Source organism: Oncorhynchus keta, chromosome 10 (genome assembly GCF_023373465.1).
Source record: "Oncorhynchus keta strain PuntledgeMale-10-30-2019 chromosome 10, Oket_V2, whole genome shotgun sequence".
Classification (NCBI taxonomy): domain Eukaryota; kingdom Metazoa; phylum Chordata; class Actinopteri; order Salmoniformes; family Salmonidae; genus Oncorhynchus; species Oncorhynchus keta.
This window is the reverse complement of record NC_068430.1, coordinates 44,870,388-44,889,952: the sequence shown is the minus strand read 5'-3', so window position 1 is coordinate 44,889,952 and position 19,565 is coordinate 44,870,388. Positions and strand designations below refer to the sequence as shown.

Here is a 19,565-nt window from a genome sequence, read left to right as displayed (position 1 = left end):
AGCTGTGACCTTTTGGAGTGCCGACAGAAGATCTTCAAAGCTAAGGAATTTATTTTATCGCTATATCTGACTTTCGTGGCGCACCTGCCTAGTTGAAAAATGTTTTTAATGCTTTTGTGTGCGGGGCACTGTCCTCAGATAATCGCATGGTGTGTTTTCACCGTAAAGCCTTTTTGAAATCTGACCCCGGATTTTAACAAGATGTTAAGCTTTATTTTGATGTATGACACTTGTATTTTCATGAATGTTAAATATGACTATTTCTGTAATTAGAATTTCGCACTCGGCAATTTCACCGGATCTTGTCGAGGTGGGTCGCTATCGGAACGCCTGCGCCAGAAAGGTTAATAGGTCACTCTCTCTGAACTTATCTCAACTGCACCAGGACGCATTTGTCAAAGTAGGACAGAATACGTGTGATCAGGCAACAGATCTATCTATCTGTCTGTGACTGGTTGCGGAATGTCTAATGGTCTGTTGAAGGTCTGTTGAATTGACACTCAGTAATGGCACTAGGACTACTTTCCATGCCAAAACCTTTGGAAATATCCTCAACAATGGTATGATAGCTCCTGGGACTTACTTTATCTGTGGATCCTATGCCTATTCCTGGTTACCAAAGTTGTGTCAAGGGTCGGGTTATTAGGGCCGGGTTATTTGGGACATGTCGACATTCTGTGAATTATCTTTTTTCACAGCGTCATAAACGTGTGATTACAGAAAGGGAGAGATTCTTTGCGATTGCTTTTCCCTCTTATGGTGTTTGTAAAATAGCACGGGGAAAAAAACCTTTGGCCCTTGATTATCTTCTGTCCGAACAAGTGGTTGCATGTGCTGTTACTGGTGCTGGAGGCTGTACAAATATTCCTGATCATCCTGAGGAAATAACTGACCTAATCCAAAAGATCAGGACTGAGGGTGCTAAATATCATGATAACAATCTAGATGATTTAGGCTTAGTCATGTGGTTGTCTTCCACATTCGGTACATGGTGAAGTTTTTTGGTGGGGCATGATACTTCCAATAGTGGGAGCTGTGGTTATTTCTCTCATCCTCATCTAGGATATCAAGTGTGCTATTGCCCGATGTTTGTCTGCTAAAATCCGATGGTTACGAGATAGGGAATATTATAAGACTCATCAATCGTTTCCTTTTGGAGACGGGTGTCAGTAGTGTTCACAAGAATGTGGTTCGGATCATAAGAATCGTCATCATCACACCAAGCAAGCCTCATGATTGTGGTCAATGTGCCCGTGGTAACTGTCCTCGGTGCTGTAATGAACCATGCTCTCTCAGATGTGGTAACACACTTGTTAATACCTTTAATCTTATTGCTAATGTTTATATTCTGTCTATTTTTTCATGCTTTCTATTATTTTCTAAAAAGACATTTTAACTATACTTATTTTTTAAATGGTCTAGGGGGAGTATACGCATATTTTGCAGATAAATACACAATGCAGAGGATGAGAGTACTGGAAGTAACTAGTCAATAGGGAATTGTCAATGTAAGTAGGAGTTGGGTTTCAGTTCAACATCTGTTTAGAATCTGTGGATCCTGGCGAGTGTTGCCCCAGAAACCATTGCCTGGCAACCACACACACGCACGCGCACAGTTCCCTTACCTGAACTCAGAGCTACGTGTGTGCTACGTTCTGTACATTGAGTCTAGGGCAGGATACTTGTTATTTGGCCATTGGTCCAGTTGTACTGCAAAGACTTCTGATAGGTCAACCCCAGGATAGGGTGGGGGGTTATAAGTGGCATCCTGTTTCTTTGTTCAGTGGAGAAAAGCGGACAGGGGAGACTGAACATGTATCTCCCAGCATAACATCTATGATTTGTCCTTCTCAAATAAACCTATTTTTCTTGTGTTATTGAAGAACAACATCAATTGCTAACGTCCTCATTCATATTTGAACTGTAATTCTAAAAGGCGAGTGATGCATGCGATGCCTTGCATGTTGCCCTGCTGAGGTGAGTTCATGGTGTTTATGTTCCAGAACAGTATTCTAAGCAAGTCTGGTCCACTCCCGTCTCTGACCATGTCCCCAAACTGCCAATGTGTCTGTTGTTTACACAGTCCTAACGCAACATGACAAGGTCGAATGGCGACCGCAGGCCTTCTGGTGACCGTTGCCTACTGACTGTTGCCAAGGTGGCTATTTCCCTGACGAGTGTTGCCCCAGAAACCATTGCCTGGCAACCACACACACATGCACGCACGCACGCGCACAGTTCCCTTACGTGGCATGCAGAAGGCCCAGTGCGTCGTGGTGGTTGAGACATGCCCACTGGCGGAGCAGGGCATAGATATCTGACAGGCATGCCCACTCCCAGCGGGGGGCACTAGCCAGCACCAGGGGCAGGGCACCACTCTCTGACTGGCAGAACGAACGTTTCTCCCACAACAGACGCTTGTCCTCTGGAGTCAACCTGGGCAGATAGAGGGGAGAGAGTGAGGAGAAACATAAACACCTTACATGCATACTTCGCTTGAGAGTGAGAGAAAGAGAGGGGGATGTGGAGAGGGGGAGGGGTATAGAGGGTGAAAGGTAGAGAGGGGAAGAGGGAGTGAAATAATGCATACTTGGAATACTTTCTCACAATGAAAGGAAAAGAAAGAGGGAACGAGAGTGCGGTGTTGTTTACTGCAGCATTAGATGGCCATTCTCCACTGTAAAAAAAAAAGAAAAGGACAAAAATAGATTACCTTTGTATAAATGTGGCCAACACGTATCAATGATGTCTTTGTTCTGTCTTGATGATAACATTACTTTGTTTCTCCTTGCTTTGGCCACCCTCATTTGAACGCGGTTACACCAATGGGGGGAAAAAAAACGATCAAGCTGAATTTGAAACAGGCATGAAACAAAGACAAAAAGAGACTGATCGGAACGGGTGTGTAAAGGGAGAGGGGGACAGATGGAGAGAGGGAGTAGAGGCGAGACAAAAGGTAGAGGAAGAACGATAAAGACAGATAAAATGACTGGGAGAAGGGAGAATAAACAGTAGATGTACCGCGTGGAGAAACCGTGAAAATGTCAAACCGAAAACTAAAAGGTCAGTGAGTACATTCATTCTCATCACACACACACACACACACACGCTCACTCACACACACACACGCAACACACGACGTTAATCCATGTTTGTTTGAATCTCTGCCTAAATCTACACACACGGGTTTCTCTAACTGCTCTAGCAGACACACACAGGGCAGAGGGCTGTTAACGTATGATGAGTTCTCCTTGGTACGGTTGTTTCCATTGGCTGAATATACCGTGTCATTGTTGGGATTGGATGATCCAGCTGGACAACAGTTGTTGCTATTGGATGAGCTCCTCTAATCTACTTCCTGCTTGGAGCCTGATACTGGATGGCACTGAAGCCAGTACACTTGTTTGGAAACACTGCACCTTAAGAGAATGTTCTTTAAATAATTGTTTGTCAACACTGATATGTCCGTTCTTCTTCATCTGCCTGTAGTTGCCATGTAATATTACACTTATCCTGACCATAAATGGTCAGTTGTTGAAGTTTTGAATGTGTGCCCATTGTACGTTCTAGTCAAAAGCCAACGTTATTTAGAGGTAAAGGGAGGGGAGGGAGACCTATCTCAAAGTGAACATCAAACAGACAGAGACAGACACAGACAAAGACAAAGACAGAGACAGAGACACAGATAAGAGCACATCTCCCTTCCTTCCATCCAAAGGCATGCTCCAAAGCCCCAGAAAAAAGATTCTACTTGGAAGTAAACAAAACACACACTGGTCCAAGATAAACACGGTTCTGTTTATCTCTCTCACAACAAACAGGAAACAGATCATAAACTATGACAACCACTAATGGGCTAAACACTCTACTGAGATATGGTGAATAGACACACATACAAACAGAGAGACACACACCCTTCTCTATCCAGGGAGTTTCTTTCTACCTCTCTTAGGAATTCAGATCACCGGTCTGATTAATATTCAGTGACCTTTTCTTCTCTTTTGTAAATGGTGCACACACGCAAACACACACACACACACACACACGGGACAAAAGAGGAGAGGGGGATGGTGAGACTAGAGGGGGGAGGAGAGAGAGGGTATAATATCATCTGGGGAGGATTCACCACCAGCTGCTGCTATGACATCACTCATCAACTGGACGGATGGATGTGGATGTGGACCCCTGCTGCAATTAGATCTTTTTTTGTTGTTTTTACCACAAAATCTTCATTTAATCAGAACCAGTCTTTTTTTGATCTGACATTCCAGGTTTATATTTACCAGTACCATGTGTTGGTGAAAAGGAAATCATTTGTGTCGTAGAAAAATCGAATAGAAAAAGTCATTCGTGCAGGTTGCAAAAATAAGCGAGCCCCAAGTTGCATTGGTTAAATCAAGTAGGCGAGCAGAACCAGGTGGGTAAAATAATCGGGTACCAAATGACCCAATGAAAGGAGAGATCGTTAGTAAAGAGTTTGGGCGGGATCAGAAACCTGGTCAGTTTGGTGTTTACCCACCCAGGTGAATGCAAAGCACGCCATGCCGAGAGGAAAGGAGATCTCAAATCATAAAATCATTCAAAAAAGATTTGAGCTTTGAGGCAAATCATTTACAAACGGAGAGCACTTACCATGACAGCAACTTAGCCTAGAAGGTGAATCCACAATATCCCCAATAATAAATCAGGTAAAAGCCAACCCAAACATAACATCTAGACATTTTTGACCTTTTTGGTCAGAATCAACACAGCTATGTTTGGCAAAAACCCAGCACCGCCAAAAGAACCGTATCCCAACAGTCAAGGAAGGTGGTGGGGATGTCAAGATCTGTGGCTGCTTTTCCTACTCTGGACCTGTACGACTTCACATCATTAAAGGAAACCATGAATTCTGAGGTATACCAGGAAATTCTGGAACAGAACGTCAGTCAAGGAGGTAAAGCTGGGCCAAAAATACATCTTCCAACAAGACAACGACCCAAAGCATTCAAACAAATCTACCAAAGAATGGCTCAGGAGAAAGACGACTTGTGTTTTGGATTGGCCGAGTCAAAGTCCTGACCTAAATCCAATCGAGATACTGTGGCAGGACCTGCAGTGGGGAGTTCATGCCAGACACCTCTCAACCCTCACTCAATTGGCTGAGTTCTGTAAGGAGGAGTGGGGGAAAATCCCTCAAAACAGATGTTAGAGACTGATTACTGGCTATAGGAGACTCCAAGTTATTGCTGCTAATGGAGGTGCCACAAGCTATTGACTGAAGGGGTTCACATATTTTTGCACACATCAAATCTGAGTATCTGTTAAATAAACCACTTTTGTTAAATAAACAACGAAAATATCATATTTTGGGGTTTCTGTCATTTACTTGGAATGTCTTTATTACAAATTGGGGTTTAGATCAGGATTTTCCATGTTTATTTTAATATTTTACAGCAAAATAATAACTAGCCCTGTAGGGTTCACATACTTTCAAGCAGCATTGCATCTCCTGTCTGTCTTCCTGCTCTGTCCACTATTAACCTAGCCTGGGTACCATACTGTTTGAGATATTATTCCACTCCTTGCCATGTTTAGCATGACACGCACTTCATGGAGTTGAATGTCAGCAAAACAGGTTCTGGATTTCAGGCTACTACTAACCTATCAACGCCCCTCAATAACGTCTACAGCTGTTGGGTTTGAACACTAGCACAAAAACATACGATACTCTCTAATGCAGTGTAACAGTGGCATTATAATGACACGTGGTAATAATGTATGTCAGTCTATCAGGGCTGTTCTGTCATTCCATGGAGTGAGTGAGTGAGCAGAAAGGTAGCGAGAGCGAGAGAGAGAGAGAGAGAGAGAGAGAGAGAGAGAGAGAGAGAGAGAGAGAGAGAGAGAGAGACTGACTGACAGTGTAGTAGTCTCACCAGAAGAGTGATTTCTTGTGCAGTACATCCTGCAGTTGTCTCTGGCTGTGCTGGTCGAGTCTGGAGAAGTCATACTGGGGACTGAACTCTGCGGGAGGGGGGGTGCTAAAGCGCACCTCAAACGACGACGTGGGGAAGTCCACCTACAGGAAGAGGTCAGGGGTTAGGCGTCACACTAACAACAACATTAAGATTGTTCATGAAGAGAGAAGGTACAAATCTGTCATTCTGCCCCTGAGCAAGGCAGTTAACCCACTGTTCCTAGGCCATCAATGAAAAAAATAATTTGTTCTTAACTCATTTGCCTAGTTAAATGAAGGTAAAATAAAAAATGTGTTGTGAGGAGGGAAATGTACATAAATAAACATCGATATGGTTTGATTTAAATCATTATATCTCTTACAGCTTAATCTAAACAAGATACAGTTCCTTTGGAATGTATTCAGACCCCTTGACCTTTGACACATTTTGTTACGTTACAGCCTTATTCTTAAATTGATTAAATTATTTTCCCCATCAATCTACACACAATACCCCACAATGACAAAGCAATAAGAGGTTTTTAGAAATGTTTCCTAATTTATTCAAAAATAAAAAACAAATATATCACATTTACATAAGTATTCAGACCCTTAACTCAGTACTTTGTTGAAGCTCCTTTGGCAGCGATTACAGCCTCGAGTACAGCCTAGGACGCTACAAGCTTGGCACACCTCTATTTGGGGAGTTTCTCCCATTCTTCTTTGCAAATTCTCACAAGCTCTGTCAGGTTGGATGGGGAGCTTTGCTGCACAGCTCCTGGTCTCTCCAGAGATGTTCGATCGGGTTCAAGTCCAGGCTCTGGCTGGGCTACTCAACGACATTCAGAGACTTGTCCCCAAGCCACTCCTGCGTTGCCTCGGCTGTGTGCTTAGGGTCTTTGTCCTCTTGGAAGGTGAACCTTCGTCCCAGTCTGAGGTCCTGAGTGCTCTGGAGCAGGTTTTCATGAAGGAGCTCTCTGTACTTTGCTCTGTTAATCTTTGCCTCAATCCTGACTAGTCTCCCAGACCCTGCCGCTGAAAAACATTCCTACAGCATGATGCTGCCATCACCACACTTCACCATAGAGATGGTGCCAGGTTTCCTCCAGATGTGACGCATGGCTGTCAGGCCAAAGAGTTCAATCTTGGTTTCATCAGACTAGTGAATCTTTTTTCTCATGGTCTAAGAGTCTTTATGTGCCTTTTGGCAAACTCCAAGCAGGCTGTCATGTGCCCATCTCCACAGAGCGACTCTAGAGCTCTGTCAGAGTGACCATCGTGTTCTTGGTCCCTGATTGCTCAGTTTGGCCTGGGCGACCAGCTCTAGGAGGAGTCTTGGTTTCAAACTTCCTCCATTTAAGAATGATGGAGGCCACTGTGTTATTGGGGACCTTTAATGCTGCAGAACTGTTTTGGTACCCTTCCCCAGATCTGTGCCTCGACACAATCCTGTTTCAGAGATCTACAGACAATTCCTTCGTCCTCATGGCTTGATTTTTTTTGCTCTGACACTGTCAACTGTGGGACCTTACATCATGTACAATCAATTCAATTTAATTGACGACTCATTGCGAGCTCACAGAACAGGGCTCCGGGCAGCCGAGCGGAAATGGAGGAAAACTCGCCTCCCTGCGGACCTGGCATCCTTTCACTCCCTCCTCTCTACATTTTCCTCCTTTCTCTCCGCCACTTTCTACCACCCAAGCACAACCTGCCCGAATCCTCCTCCCTCTCTGCAGATGACCCTATCCCCTCCTCTCTTCTGCCCAGACCATTTCCAACAACCTGCCCGCTTGACCCTATCCCCTCCTCTCTTCTCCAGACCTTCTCCCTTACCTCACCTCGCTCATCAACTCATCCCTGACCGCTGGCTACGTCCCTTCCGTCTTCAAGAGAGCGAGAGTTGCACCCCTTCTGAAAAAACCTACACTCGATCCCTCCGATGTCAACAACTACAGACCAGTATCCCTTCTTTCTTTTCTCTCCAAAACTCTTGAACGTGCCGTCCTTGGCCAGCTCTCCCGCTATCTCTCTCAGAATGACTTTCTTGATCCAAATCAGTCAGGTTTCAAGACTAGTCATTCAACTGAGACTGCTCTTCTCTGTATCACGGAGGCGCTCCGCACTGCTAAAGCTAACTCTCTCTCCTCTGCTCTCATCCTTCTAGACCTATCGGCTGCCTTCGATACTGTGAACCATCAGATCCTCCTCTCTACCCTCTCCGAGTTGGGCATCTCCGGCGCGGTCCACGCTTGGATTGCGTCCTACCTGACAGGTCGCTCCTACCAGGTGGCGTGGCGAGAATCTGTCTCCTCACCACGCGCTCTCACCACTGGTGTCCCCCAGGGCTCTGTTCTAGGCCCTCTCCTATTCTCGCTATACACCAAGTCACTTGGCTTTGTCATAACCTCACATGGTCTCTCCTATCATTGCTATGCAGACGACACACAATTAATCTTCTCCTTTCCCCCTTCTGATGACCAGGTGGCGAATCGCATCTCTGCATGTCTGGCAGACATATCAGTGTGGATGACGGATCACCACCTCAAGCTGAACCTCGGCAAGACGGAGCTGCTCTTCCTCCCGGGGAAGGACTGCCCGTTCCATGATCTCGCCATCACGGTTGACAACTCCATTGTGTCCTCCTCCCAGAGCGCTAAGAACCTTGGTGTGATCCTGGACAACACCCTGTCGTTCTCAACTAACATCAAGGCGGTGGCCCGTTCCTGTAGGTTCATGCTCTACAACATCCACAGAGTACAACCCTGCCTCACACAGGAAGCGGCGCAGGTCCTAATCCAGGCACTTGTCATCTCCCGTCTGGATTACTGCAACTCGCTGTTGGCTGGGCTCCCTGCCTGTGCCATTAAACCCCTACAACTCATCCAGAACGCCGCAGCCCGTCTGGTGTTCAACCTTCTTCCCAAGTTCTCTCACGTCACCCCGCTCCTCCGCTCTCTCCACTGGCTTCCAGTTGAAGCTCGCATCCGCTACAAGACCATGGTGCTTGCCTACGGAGCTGTGAGGGGAACGGCACCTCAGTACCTCCAGGCGTTCATCCACCTCTGGCCTGCTCGCCTCCCTACCACTGAGGAAGTACAGTTCCCGCTCAGCCCAGTCAAAACTGTTCGCTGCTCTGGCCCCCCAATGGTGGAACAAACTCCCCCACGACGCCAGGACAGCGGAGTCAATCACCACCTTCCGGAGACACCTGAAACCCCACCTCTTTAAGGAATACCTAGGATAGGATAAAGTAATCCTTCTCACCCCCCTTAAAAGATTTAGATGCACTATTGTAAAGTGGCTGTTCCACTGGATGTCATAAGGTGAATGCACCAATTTGTAAGTCGCTCTGGATAAGAGCGTCTGCTAAATGACTTAAATGTAAATGTAAATGTAATTGACCACAGGTGGACTCCAATCAAGTTGTAGAAACATCTCTCAAGGATGATCAATGGAAACAGGATGTAACTCAGCTCAATTTCAAGTCTCACAGCAAAGGGTCTGAATACTTATGTAAACAAGGTATTTCTGTTTTTTTTATTTGTATACAATTTGCAAACAATTCTAAAAACCTGTCTTCGCTTTGTCATGATGGGGCCTTGTGTGCAGATTACTGAGGATGTTTGTTTGGTTATGTCACCCGTGCTCCCGCTCCGGCCTCTAGGTCACCAGGCTGCTCGTTGTGGCACACACCTGTCACCACCGTTACGCGCATCAGCGCATTATGGCACTCAGCCGGACTCCATCACCTCCTTGATTACCTGCCCTATATTTGTCACTCCCTTTAGTTCCTTCCCCAGGTGTCATTGTTTCTGTTTCATGTCTGCGCGTTGTTCGTGTTTCTTGTTTTGTATTATGTTTTCATTTATTCATTCAAATGATTCACACCCGGATCTTGCTTCCCGACTCCCAGTGTCCATTTTTGAATAATGTTGTAGTAAGTAACAAAATGTGGAAAAAAGTCAAGGGGTCTGAATACTTTGCGAAGGCACTGAGTAGACTTCTGACCTGACTGTTACAGAGCAGATGGACAAGGTAACGGGTAGATGAAGAGATGGAAGAGATCGGGAGAGAGGAGAGGAACAAAATTATGTGAGGAATTCATCCAAGGAAAGTAGGAGAGAGAGAAAAAAAAAGAAAAATAAGTAAAAGCCGAGAGGGGAAAAGAGTTTGAGGAAGAAAGACAGAGGCCTAAACAGAAGAGGAATGTAAAAAAACAACTAAGAGAAAAAAGTCAGAGGGTAATGTTAGACGGTGTGCACGTACGTACGTGTGTGTATGACGGTGTGCATGTGTGCGTATGTGTGTGTGCACGCGTGCGTGAGCGGGTTACATTCGGGTTAATGAGAGACAGATGGACGCCAGGCCCCAGATGTGTCTTATGCGATGTTCGTATGTGTTCTGCCGTCAGTGATGAAGAACGAAACCTCAAATGATGTCACCACGCTAATGAGGAGACTGATTGCAACAACACACACATCCCATTCGAACACAGGCCACTGCACTGAGACAAAAAGCCATAGGGCACCAGAGCCACGGGCCAGTTGGCACTGTGACACACTGGGCTGGCACTGCAGGAGGGACTGAGTTTACACTACAATACTGCTGAGAGGAAACACTGTGTGTGTGTGTGCGTGCGTGACAGAGAGAGAGAGAGAGACAGAGAGAGAGAGAGAGAGAGAGAGAGAGAGAGAGAGAGAGAGAGAGAGAGAGAGAGAGAGAGAGAGAGAGAGAGAGAGAGAGAGAGAGAGAGAGAGAGAGAGAGCGATAGAGAGAAAAGAGGATGTGTGTGTCAAAAGGGAGGGTATAGAGAGTCTAATATGAAGGGCGAGTTTTGTTGGCCAGTGCAGAGCTATCTGACCTACTTTCAGGTCCCTTCTGCAAGCAGCAGCAGCTCGCGCGCATGTGTGTGTGTGTGTGTGTGTGTGCGTGCATGTGCTTCTGTGTGAGCGTAAAGGTCCACATCTGTGTGTATGTGTACTACACAGGGCTGGGCGGTATGGCCAAAATACTGCATTATATCACTATATTGTTCTTGTTTTTAACAGTATTTTACGTTTCTGAAAAATACAAGTTCTAAATATGTTTTATGAGTAGTGCATGACTCTAGAAGGGCAAAAAAAATACATTCTAAGTTAATTGAAATGTATTTCTGCATTCTGATGGTTTTGACGTAGATAGAGGCACATGCAGGCAGTTTCCCCTTTCAGTAATACACATGATCTGAAGTGTTCTGGTTGTGCGGGTGGATGGTCCCTAGACTCGATGCTGTATGTTAAAGTTATATCTGTTTATAGGGATTGAGGTCCAAAGCTCAAAGACAGATTGTTGTTGCGTTCTGTGGAACACCGTGGGTTCTTTAGTAGCTGACAAAGTGGTTTTGATTTCCCGATGCTGTGTATATACTGTGACATTTTCTCTGCTTCTGTTTTGGAGGTGTCTCCCTGTTGCAACTTGTATGAAACCAGATTGATTTATTATTGATTATATCCGCAAATGCTCATCTCTTTTGTTCACCCGAAAATCCCCTTAACACCATTCATGCTCCACAGCTTGAAAACAGGCCATAAAGACATCAAATGTTCATATGTTACACACCTAGAAGGACTAGCATTGTACCTGTAACGTGTGTGTGTGGGTGTGTGTGCGCGGCGTGCATGTCTTTTATAGATTGCTCTTTGGACCAGGAGCTAAGGTAGATGTTTTATTGCAGCAGATCAGTCTAAAACCTCTCTAAGTCCCCATACAGTACAGTAAGCTGTAAAAGGGAGAGAGAGAAAGAGAGAGGGATAGGAGAGCAGAGAAAGAGAAAGAAAGAGATTGGGAGTGAGGGATAGGAGAGCAGAGGAAGAGAAAGAAAGAGATTGGGAGTGAGGGATAGGAGAGCAGAGGAAGAGAAAGAAAGAGATTGGGAGTGAGGGATAGGAGAGCAGAGGAAGAGAAAGAAAGAGATTGGGAGTGAAAAACGTGGATAATAAACAGGGAAATACACACTGAAAAACAAATTGACGCAGATAAGAGAGGAAGGAAGGACGAGGAGGAGGAGAAATGGTGTGTGTGTGAGCGTGCGTGTGTGTGTGAGCGTGCGTACGTGAGAGAGATTAGGCCAGTTACCTGCAGGATGACGCTGTCAGGCTGGCTGAAGTTGGGGGAGCTGGAGCGAGTGTTACTTCCTGGGGTGGAAGGCCACAGACCCAGTAGCTTCCTCCCACACGTCAGGATGCTGGGGGAGACACAGGATGACGGTCATCCCACCGACACGCACGCACAGACACACAGAGCCTCCTGAACTGCTACTCACTGTCTGAAGTTGAAGAGGGGCATGGTGACCCAGCCCAGAGAGTCGATGCTCCTCCGCTGCTTGCTGCCCTTCTCCTCCGCACCTCCAGGGGGTGGTAGAGCACTGGCATACAGAGTCACCGTCAGCTGGGTCTCCCTTGGCAACTGGTTAATCTGCACTGGGAAACACACCCTGGGGGGGCGAGAGGGACAGGGGGGAGGGAGAGGAGAGAGATGCAATGGGAGAAGAGGGTAAAGAAGCATATAAGGGGAAGAGAGGAATGGAAAAGGAAAGAGGGTAGGGGGTTGTGTGAGAGAGAGAGTTGTACTTGAGTCCTTGTGAAATGCAGTATAAAGTAAATTCAAATTTTACTACAAGAGAGTAGTCTCGGATCCACTGTAACTGTTAATCAACAGTAAATGATCCCATCTGTTATATTTAGCCCTGTGTCATCCACATGGGACCCGTGCGCTTTCAACATGAGAGCGAAGAACACATTAAGAACTCTGTTGGAATTCCAAAACTTCATAAAGACTAGTTAGCATGAAAGGAGCTAGCGTCTTGCTAACAAAAAATAGCCGTGTTATAAAACACACACCATTGCCAATGGGGGCTCTATTAGCATGCGTCGCTAACTAAGAAAACATTGTCAGTTATGCGGCCAGACTGTGGGCTACATTATGGACGGGTGCCTCATAAAAGCCTCTCACGATAAGATATCCAGCCAAACAGTTTACTTTCAGGACTTTTATACAACCAACAAACCAAGAGCTGTTTGAGGAAGGCTACCTTACAAAGATGTAGATCGCTGCACTCCCTCTCCGAAGCACTCCGGACAGAATTAAACATGGCTAGGGCTGAAAAATTCCGGGAACTTTAAATCAATTCTCTGGTTTTCCCCAAATCCCGGGTTGGAGGATTATTCAAACAGCTCTTGGTTTGTTGGTTGTAACTTTTATTGAAAGTTTCCGGAATTTTGCAACCCTAAACTTGGCCTATTGGTGTTTATTCCACCTTATCTTAAGTGGCTCCATCAAGCCGGACAGGGTCAAGCAGTCTTCTCGGGAAGTGGTGTTTTACTGTGAAGGCTTTGCACTGCTGTTGTCACATCTGGAGATGTCAGCACCACTAGGTCAGCTCAGGGTTGATAATCCACCAGGACACTAAATCCACCCGGATACCGGAGGATTCAAAATATCCTTACAATAGACGCTAAAAATAGATCCCAACAAACAGTGTCTTCAAAAATAGCCCCAGGGACAATGCATTAAGGACATGAGGTAGGGGTTGGAGAGATCAGAAAATAGCCCCAGGGACAATGCATTAAGGACATGAGGTAGGGGTTGGAGAGATCAGAAAATAGCCCCAGGGACAATGCATTAAGGACATGAGGTAGGGGTTGGAGAGATCAGAAAATAGCCCCAGGGACAATGCATTAAGGACATGAGGTAGGGGTTGGAGAGATCAGAAAATAGCCCCAGGGACAATGCATTAAGGACATGAGGTAGGGGTTGGAGAGATCAGAAAATAGCCCCAGGGACAATGCATTAAGGACATGAGGTAGGGGTTGGAGAGATCAGAAAATAGCCCCAGGGACAATGCATTAAGGACATGAGGTAGGGGTTGGAGAGATCAGAAAATAGCCCCAGGGACAATGCATTAAGGACATGAGGTAGGGGTTGGAGAGATCAGAAAATAGCCCCAGGGACAATGCATTAAGGACATGAGGTAGGGGTTGGAGAGATCAGAAAATAGCCCCAGGGACAATGCATTATGAGGTAGGGGTTGGAGGACATGAGGGACAATGCATTAAGGACATGAGGTAGGGGTTGGAGAGATCAGAAAATAGCCCCAGGGACAATGCATTAAGGACATGAGGTAGGGGTTGGAGAGATCAGAAAATAGCCCCAGGGACAATGCATTAAGGACATGAGGTAGGGGTTGGAGATCAGAAAATAGCCCCAGGGACAATGCATTAGGACCAGAAAATAGCCCCAGGGACAATGCATTAAGGACATGAGGTAGGGGTTGGAGAGATCAGAAAATAGCCCCAGGGACAATGCATTAAGGACATGAGGTAGGGGTTGGAGAGATCAGAAAATAGCCCCAGGGACAATGCATTAAGGACATGAGGTAGGGGTTGGAGAGATCAGAAAATAGCCCCAGGGACAATGCATTAAGGACATGAGGTAGGGGTTGGAGAGATCAGAAAATAGCCCCCGGATGCTGCTGCGTAGCTACCTTCACATCTCTTGTAAAGGAGATACGTTTTACAACCCACAAATTGTAACTAAGCGCGCAAGCTTATTGAAGCATATGTGAACCGTTCACAGTATGTTTTTATTTGTGGGATGTAACTAATCTCCTTTAAAAGATTGGCTGGGTGTCTGTAAGGTCTGTTTTAATAGGCTGTGAGGTTGGTTGAGGTACCTGGCTGTGATTGGTTAAAATGTCTATAAGGCCTGTGGAAACAGGCTGTGTTTGGGTACATACCTCTGGTCCCAGACCACCAGGTGAAACAGGTACTTGCTGACCTGCTGTTTGCTGGTGTGCTGCGGGGCACAAAGTTCCGCCCCTCCATGGGTCAGAGAGCATGACAGGAAGAAGCCCTCGTAGCTAACAGGAAGAGGAAGAGGAGGTCAGCCAATGGGACAACAGAGTAGATGATATTATGAAACCCCATTGGCCTATGTATGTAAACGCTATTATTACAAATAACTGAGGACCAAGTTGGAGTCATGCGAAACAATGCATAACAAGCAAGACTTTTCTTCGTGGGTCTGTGTTCAATTCAATCAATGTCTTCTGACTATGGGAAATGAACGGAGTTCTCTTGTGAGTGTGTGTCAGTTGTGTAGTGTATATCAGTGTATGTTAGAGTATACACTGAGTGTACGAAACATTATGAACATTATGCTCTTTCCATGACATAGACTGACCAGGGGAATGTAGGTGAAAGCTATGATCCCTTATGGATGTAATTTGTTAATCAGTGCAGATGAAAGGGGAGGAGACAGGTAAAGAAGGATTTTTAAGCCTTGAGACAATTGAGATGTGGATTGTGTGCCATTCAGAAGGTGAATGGGCAAGACAAAATATTTAAGGGCCTTTGAACGGGGTATGATAGTAGGTGCCAGACGCACCACTTTGTGTCAAGAACTGCAACACTGTTTGGTTTCTCACGCTCAATAGATTCCTGTGTGTATCAACAATGGTCCACCACCCAAAGGACATCCAGCCAACTTGACACAACTGTGGGAAACAATGGAGTCAACATGGGGCAGCATCCCTGTGGAACTCTTTCAACACCTTGTAGAGTCCATGCCCCCAATAAATTGAGGCTGTTCTGAGGGACAAAGTGGGGGTGCAACTTAATATTAGGAATGTGTTCTTTATTTTTTGTAAACTCAGTGTATATTAGTATATGTGACATTTATAATATTATATACTAATACTACAGGGATCATCAACTAGATTCAGGCACGGAACAATTTTGTCTTGAGTGGATGGTGGGACGGCCAAAACAAATAATTACAAATAATTTGTAGACTGCAAATTGACCGCAAGAAGCCCAAACAGATATAATATTTGACTAAAATATAATTATTTCAAACATTGCTTACATTTGTATATGATCAGGTTGTCTCTGTCTTATGCATGGAAACACTTGGAAACAGATTTCCTAAATTAAAATAACTTGGAGCTGATTTCCTGGTGTTTAACTTCTTCGAGATAGGGGGCGCTCTTTTCATTTTTGGATAAAAAACGTTCCCGTTTTAAACAAGATATTTTGTCACGAAAAGATGCTTGACTATGCATGTAATTGACAGCCTTGGAAAGAAAAAACTCTGACGTTTCCAAAACTGCAAAGATATTATCTGTGGGTGCCCCAGAACTAATGCTACAGGCGAAACCAAGATGAAATTTCATACAGGAAATGGTCCAGATTTTGAATGCCCTGTGTTCCAATGTCTCCTTATATGGCTGTGAACGCGCCAGGAATGAGCCTGCACTTTCTGTCGTTTCCCAAAGGTGTCTGCAGCATTGTGACGTATTTGTAGGCATATCATTGGAAGATTGACCATAAGAGACTACATTTACCAGGTGTCCGCCCGGTATCCTCCGTCGAAATTATTGCGTAATCTCCAGGTCCATACACGTTCCATTTTCTTCAGAGGAGAAACCAAACTGCCACGATTGATTTATCATCGATAGATATGTGAAAAACACCTTGAGGATTGATTCTAAACAACGTTTGCCATGTTTCTGTCGATATTATGGAGTTAATTTGGAAAAAAGTCTGCGTTGTAATGACTTAATTTTCGGGGGTTTTCTTACCCAAACGTGATGAACAAAACGGAGCGATTTGTCCTACACAAATAATATTTTTGGAAAAACTGAACATTTGCTATCTAACTGAGAGTCTCCTCATTGAAAACATCTGAAGTTCTTCAAAGGTAAATGATTTTATTTGAATGCTTTTCTTGTTTTTGTGAAAATGTTGCATGCTGAATGCTAGGCTTAATGCTATGCTAGGCTATCAATACTCTTACACAAATGCTTGTTTAGCTATGGTTCAAAAGCATATTTTGAAAATCTGAGATGACAGTGTTGTTAACAAAAGGCTAAGCTTGAGAGCTAATATATTTATTTAATTTCATTTGCGATTTTCATGAATAGTTAACGTTGCGTTATGCTAATGAGCTTGCGGCGATAATTACACTCCTGGATACAGGTTTTTTTAGCCAAACGTGATGAACAAAACGGGAGCGATTTTTTCCTACACAAATAATCTTTTTGGAAAAACTGAACATTTGCTATCTAACTGAGAGTCTCCTCATTGAAAACATCTGAAGTTCTTCAAAGGTAAATGATTTTATTTTAATGCTTTTCTTGTTTTTGTGAAAATGTTGCATGCTGAATGCTAGGCTTAATGCTATGCTAGGCTATCAATACTCTGACACAAATGCTTGTTTAGCTATGGTTCAAAAGCATATTTTGAAAATCTGAGATGACAGTGTTGTTAACAAAAGGCTAAGCTTGAGAGCTAATATATTTATTTCATTTCATTTGTGATTTTCATGAATAGTTAACGTTGCGTTATGCTAATGAGCTTGCGGCGATAATTACAATCCTGGATACAAGCCAAACGTGATGAACAAAACGGAGCGATTTGTCCTACACAAATAATATTTTTGGAAAAACTGAACATTTGCTATCTAACTGAGAGTCTCCTCATTGAAAACATCTGAAGTTCTTCAAAGGTAAATTATTTTATTTGAATGCTTTTCTTGTTTTTGTGAAAATGTTGCATGCTGAATGCTAGGCTTAATGCTATGCTAGGCTATCAATACTCTTACACAAATGCTTGTTTAGCTATGGTTCAAAAGCATATTTTGAAAATCTGAGATGACAGTGTTGTTAACAAAAGGCTAAGCTTGAGAGCAAATATATTTATTTCATTTCATTTGTGATTTTCATGAATAGTTAACGTTGCGTTATGGTAATGAGCTTGAGGCTATAAATAGGATCCCGGATACGGGATTGCTCGTCGCAACAGGTTAAAAAACTAATAAAGTCCAACAATGAAATGGGGGGAAAGAATATAGAGGGGCCCAAATAAAAAACAATAAAAACTATAAGTTAAAAATAAGTGGTACATGGTTACCAAACTGGCGGTCAGCGGGATGAACTTGGCCCGCACGCTGCACGTTGGGGAACCGTGTACCACTTATTGCTGACTTATAGTTACTATTATTTACAACGCTACTCCTCTTACTACGTTTAAGCTAACTTTAAAACGTGCAGACTGGTCTGATATTGTGCTTACAACTTTTTGATACTACATATACTTTTTGAACACTTTTATTAAACTTCCATCCACTTTCATGGCATTTCTTCAACATTCTAAAGCTTCCATTGTGACATCATGACTTCCAATGTAGCCTGTTGGGCCAGTAACCGAAAGGCTGCTGGATCGAATCCCAGAGCTGACAAGGTCAAAATCTGTTGTTCTGCCTATGAGCAAGGCAGATAACCCACTGTTCTCTGGGCACTGATGACGTAGATGTTGATTAAGGCAGTGCCCCCGCACCTCTCTGATTCAGAGGGGTTGGGTTAAATGCGGAAGACACATTTCAGTTGAACGCATTCAGTTGCACAACTGACTAGGTATCCCCCTTTCCTATTCCATTCACTGTGGACGCAACAGTACCATTTTTTTTTTACACAAATCAGCTACTTTGACCACTTTCCCAATAAGTTATAACAAACTTTAGAGGGTATGACATATTGGTCTACTTACCTGTATTCAAATCTGGAATCAGAAGACAATTATCTGTCACCAATCAAAAGTAGCTGTTTGTCGGAGTAGCTAGAAAAGTAGCTAGCTCACGCCAGCTAACAGCGCTCTCGTGTCTCGTCATTGAGCAGCCCAAACGGAGCCATTGCTATGGATACCAATGCATTTCAATGGCACAAAAGGGCCATAGGCTACAATGGTAAACAAAAAAAAGAGTGTTTGAACCTTTCACCGTTTAAGCTATCAACTCCAACCTAAAGTTGAGATGTATTAGGCGTATTATTATTCAGATGTACTTATTTCAATGAATTACCCATCAGACGGAATAGTAATTAAAGGGTAATAACATTGGGTAATAATGCTACCATGTTATTTTTCTTACAGTGAGATAGGGATTTAACTAGCTATAGCACTCGATATCACTGCAGATGATATCAACCTCATGTGGGAGATCATCAGATACTTTTGGTATCAATTATCAGTTTTTCCTGCACACACCTTTAGTGTCTTTCTAACACACACTTTGTTAAAAGCTAGAACACACACACACACACACACACACACACACACACACACACACACACACACACACACACACACACACACACGGACAAGTGCCTAGCAACCAATCAGAGCTCGGCCCCACCCCTCAGGTCAGAGGTCAGGCAGGGTTCCCAGGCTGTCAATCACCCTTTGTTAGGAACCAATCACGTGCCAGCAACAGTTTCAGGGGAGACAAAGGAGACAGCAAACTGGGGTTCGGCGAGGGGAGTGGGGGTGGAGCAGTGCACCATTCACGTGATTGGAAGGGGGTGAGGGAGTGGCAGGGCCATTCCAATGCACGGCAGTGGGGACAGGGTAAAGTGCAGGGGCAGAGACAGTGGTCGGGGCAATAAGGCTGTTGGGTGAAGGTGGGGGAATGGTAGGACAAGTGTATAGAATGCATTGGATAGAATGTATCGGAATAGTGAGGTGGCAGTGCATCTGGCCCTGGTTATGGAGCTGTGCCAGGGGAGAAGAGAGGAGAGGAAAGAGCAGTTACTGAG

The 19,565-nt window shown here is 44.5% G+C and overlaps 1 protein-coding gene and 1 long non-coding RNA gene across 2 annotated transcripts in view; one reads left to right on the top strand and one right to left on the bottom strand.

The window, feature by feature from the left end:
* LOC118373455 (phosphatidylinositol 4-phosphate 3-kinase C2 domain-containing subunit beta) overlaps window positions 1–19,565 on the bottom strand; it is a 64,054-nt gene that overhangs the window by 23,176 nt on the left and 21,313 nt on the right. The window contains exons 12-16 of the mRNA XM_052527128.1: window positions 14,712–14,834; window positions 12,240–12,410; window positions 12,053–12,161; window positions 5,916–6,058; window positions 2,248–2,436 (exon numbers count right to left, since the gene is read on the bottom strand). Coding sequence (XP_052383088.1) covers window positions 2,248–2,436; window positions 5,916–6,058; window positions 12,053–12,161; window positions 12,240–12,410; window positions 14,712–14,834 — 735 coding nt within the window. The remainder of the gene's footprint in view (window positions 1–2,247; window positions 2,437–5,915; window positions 6,059–12,052; window positions 12,162–12,239; window positions 12,411–14,711; window positions 14,835–19,565) is intronic.
* LOC127932224 (uncharacterized) lies at window positions 13,450–14,685 on the top strand. The gene is made up of 3 exons (XR_008144630.1): window positions 13,450–13,946; window positions 14,041–14,152; window positions 14,240–14,685. It is a non-coding gene; the product is annotated as an uncharacterized LOC127932224 (long non-coding RNA).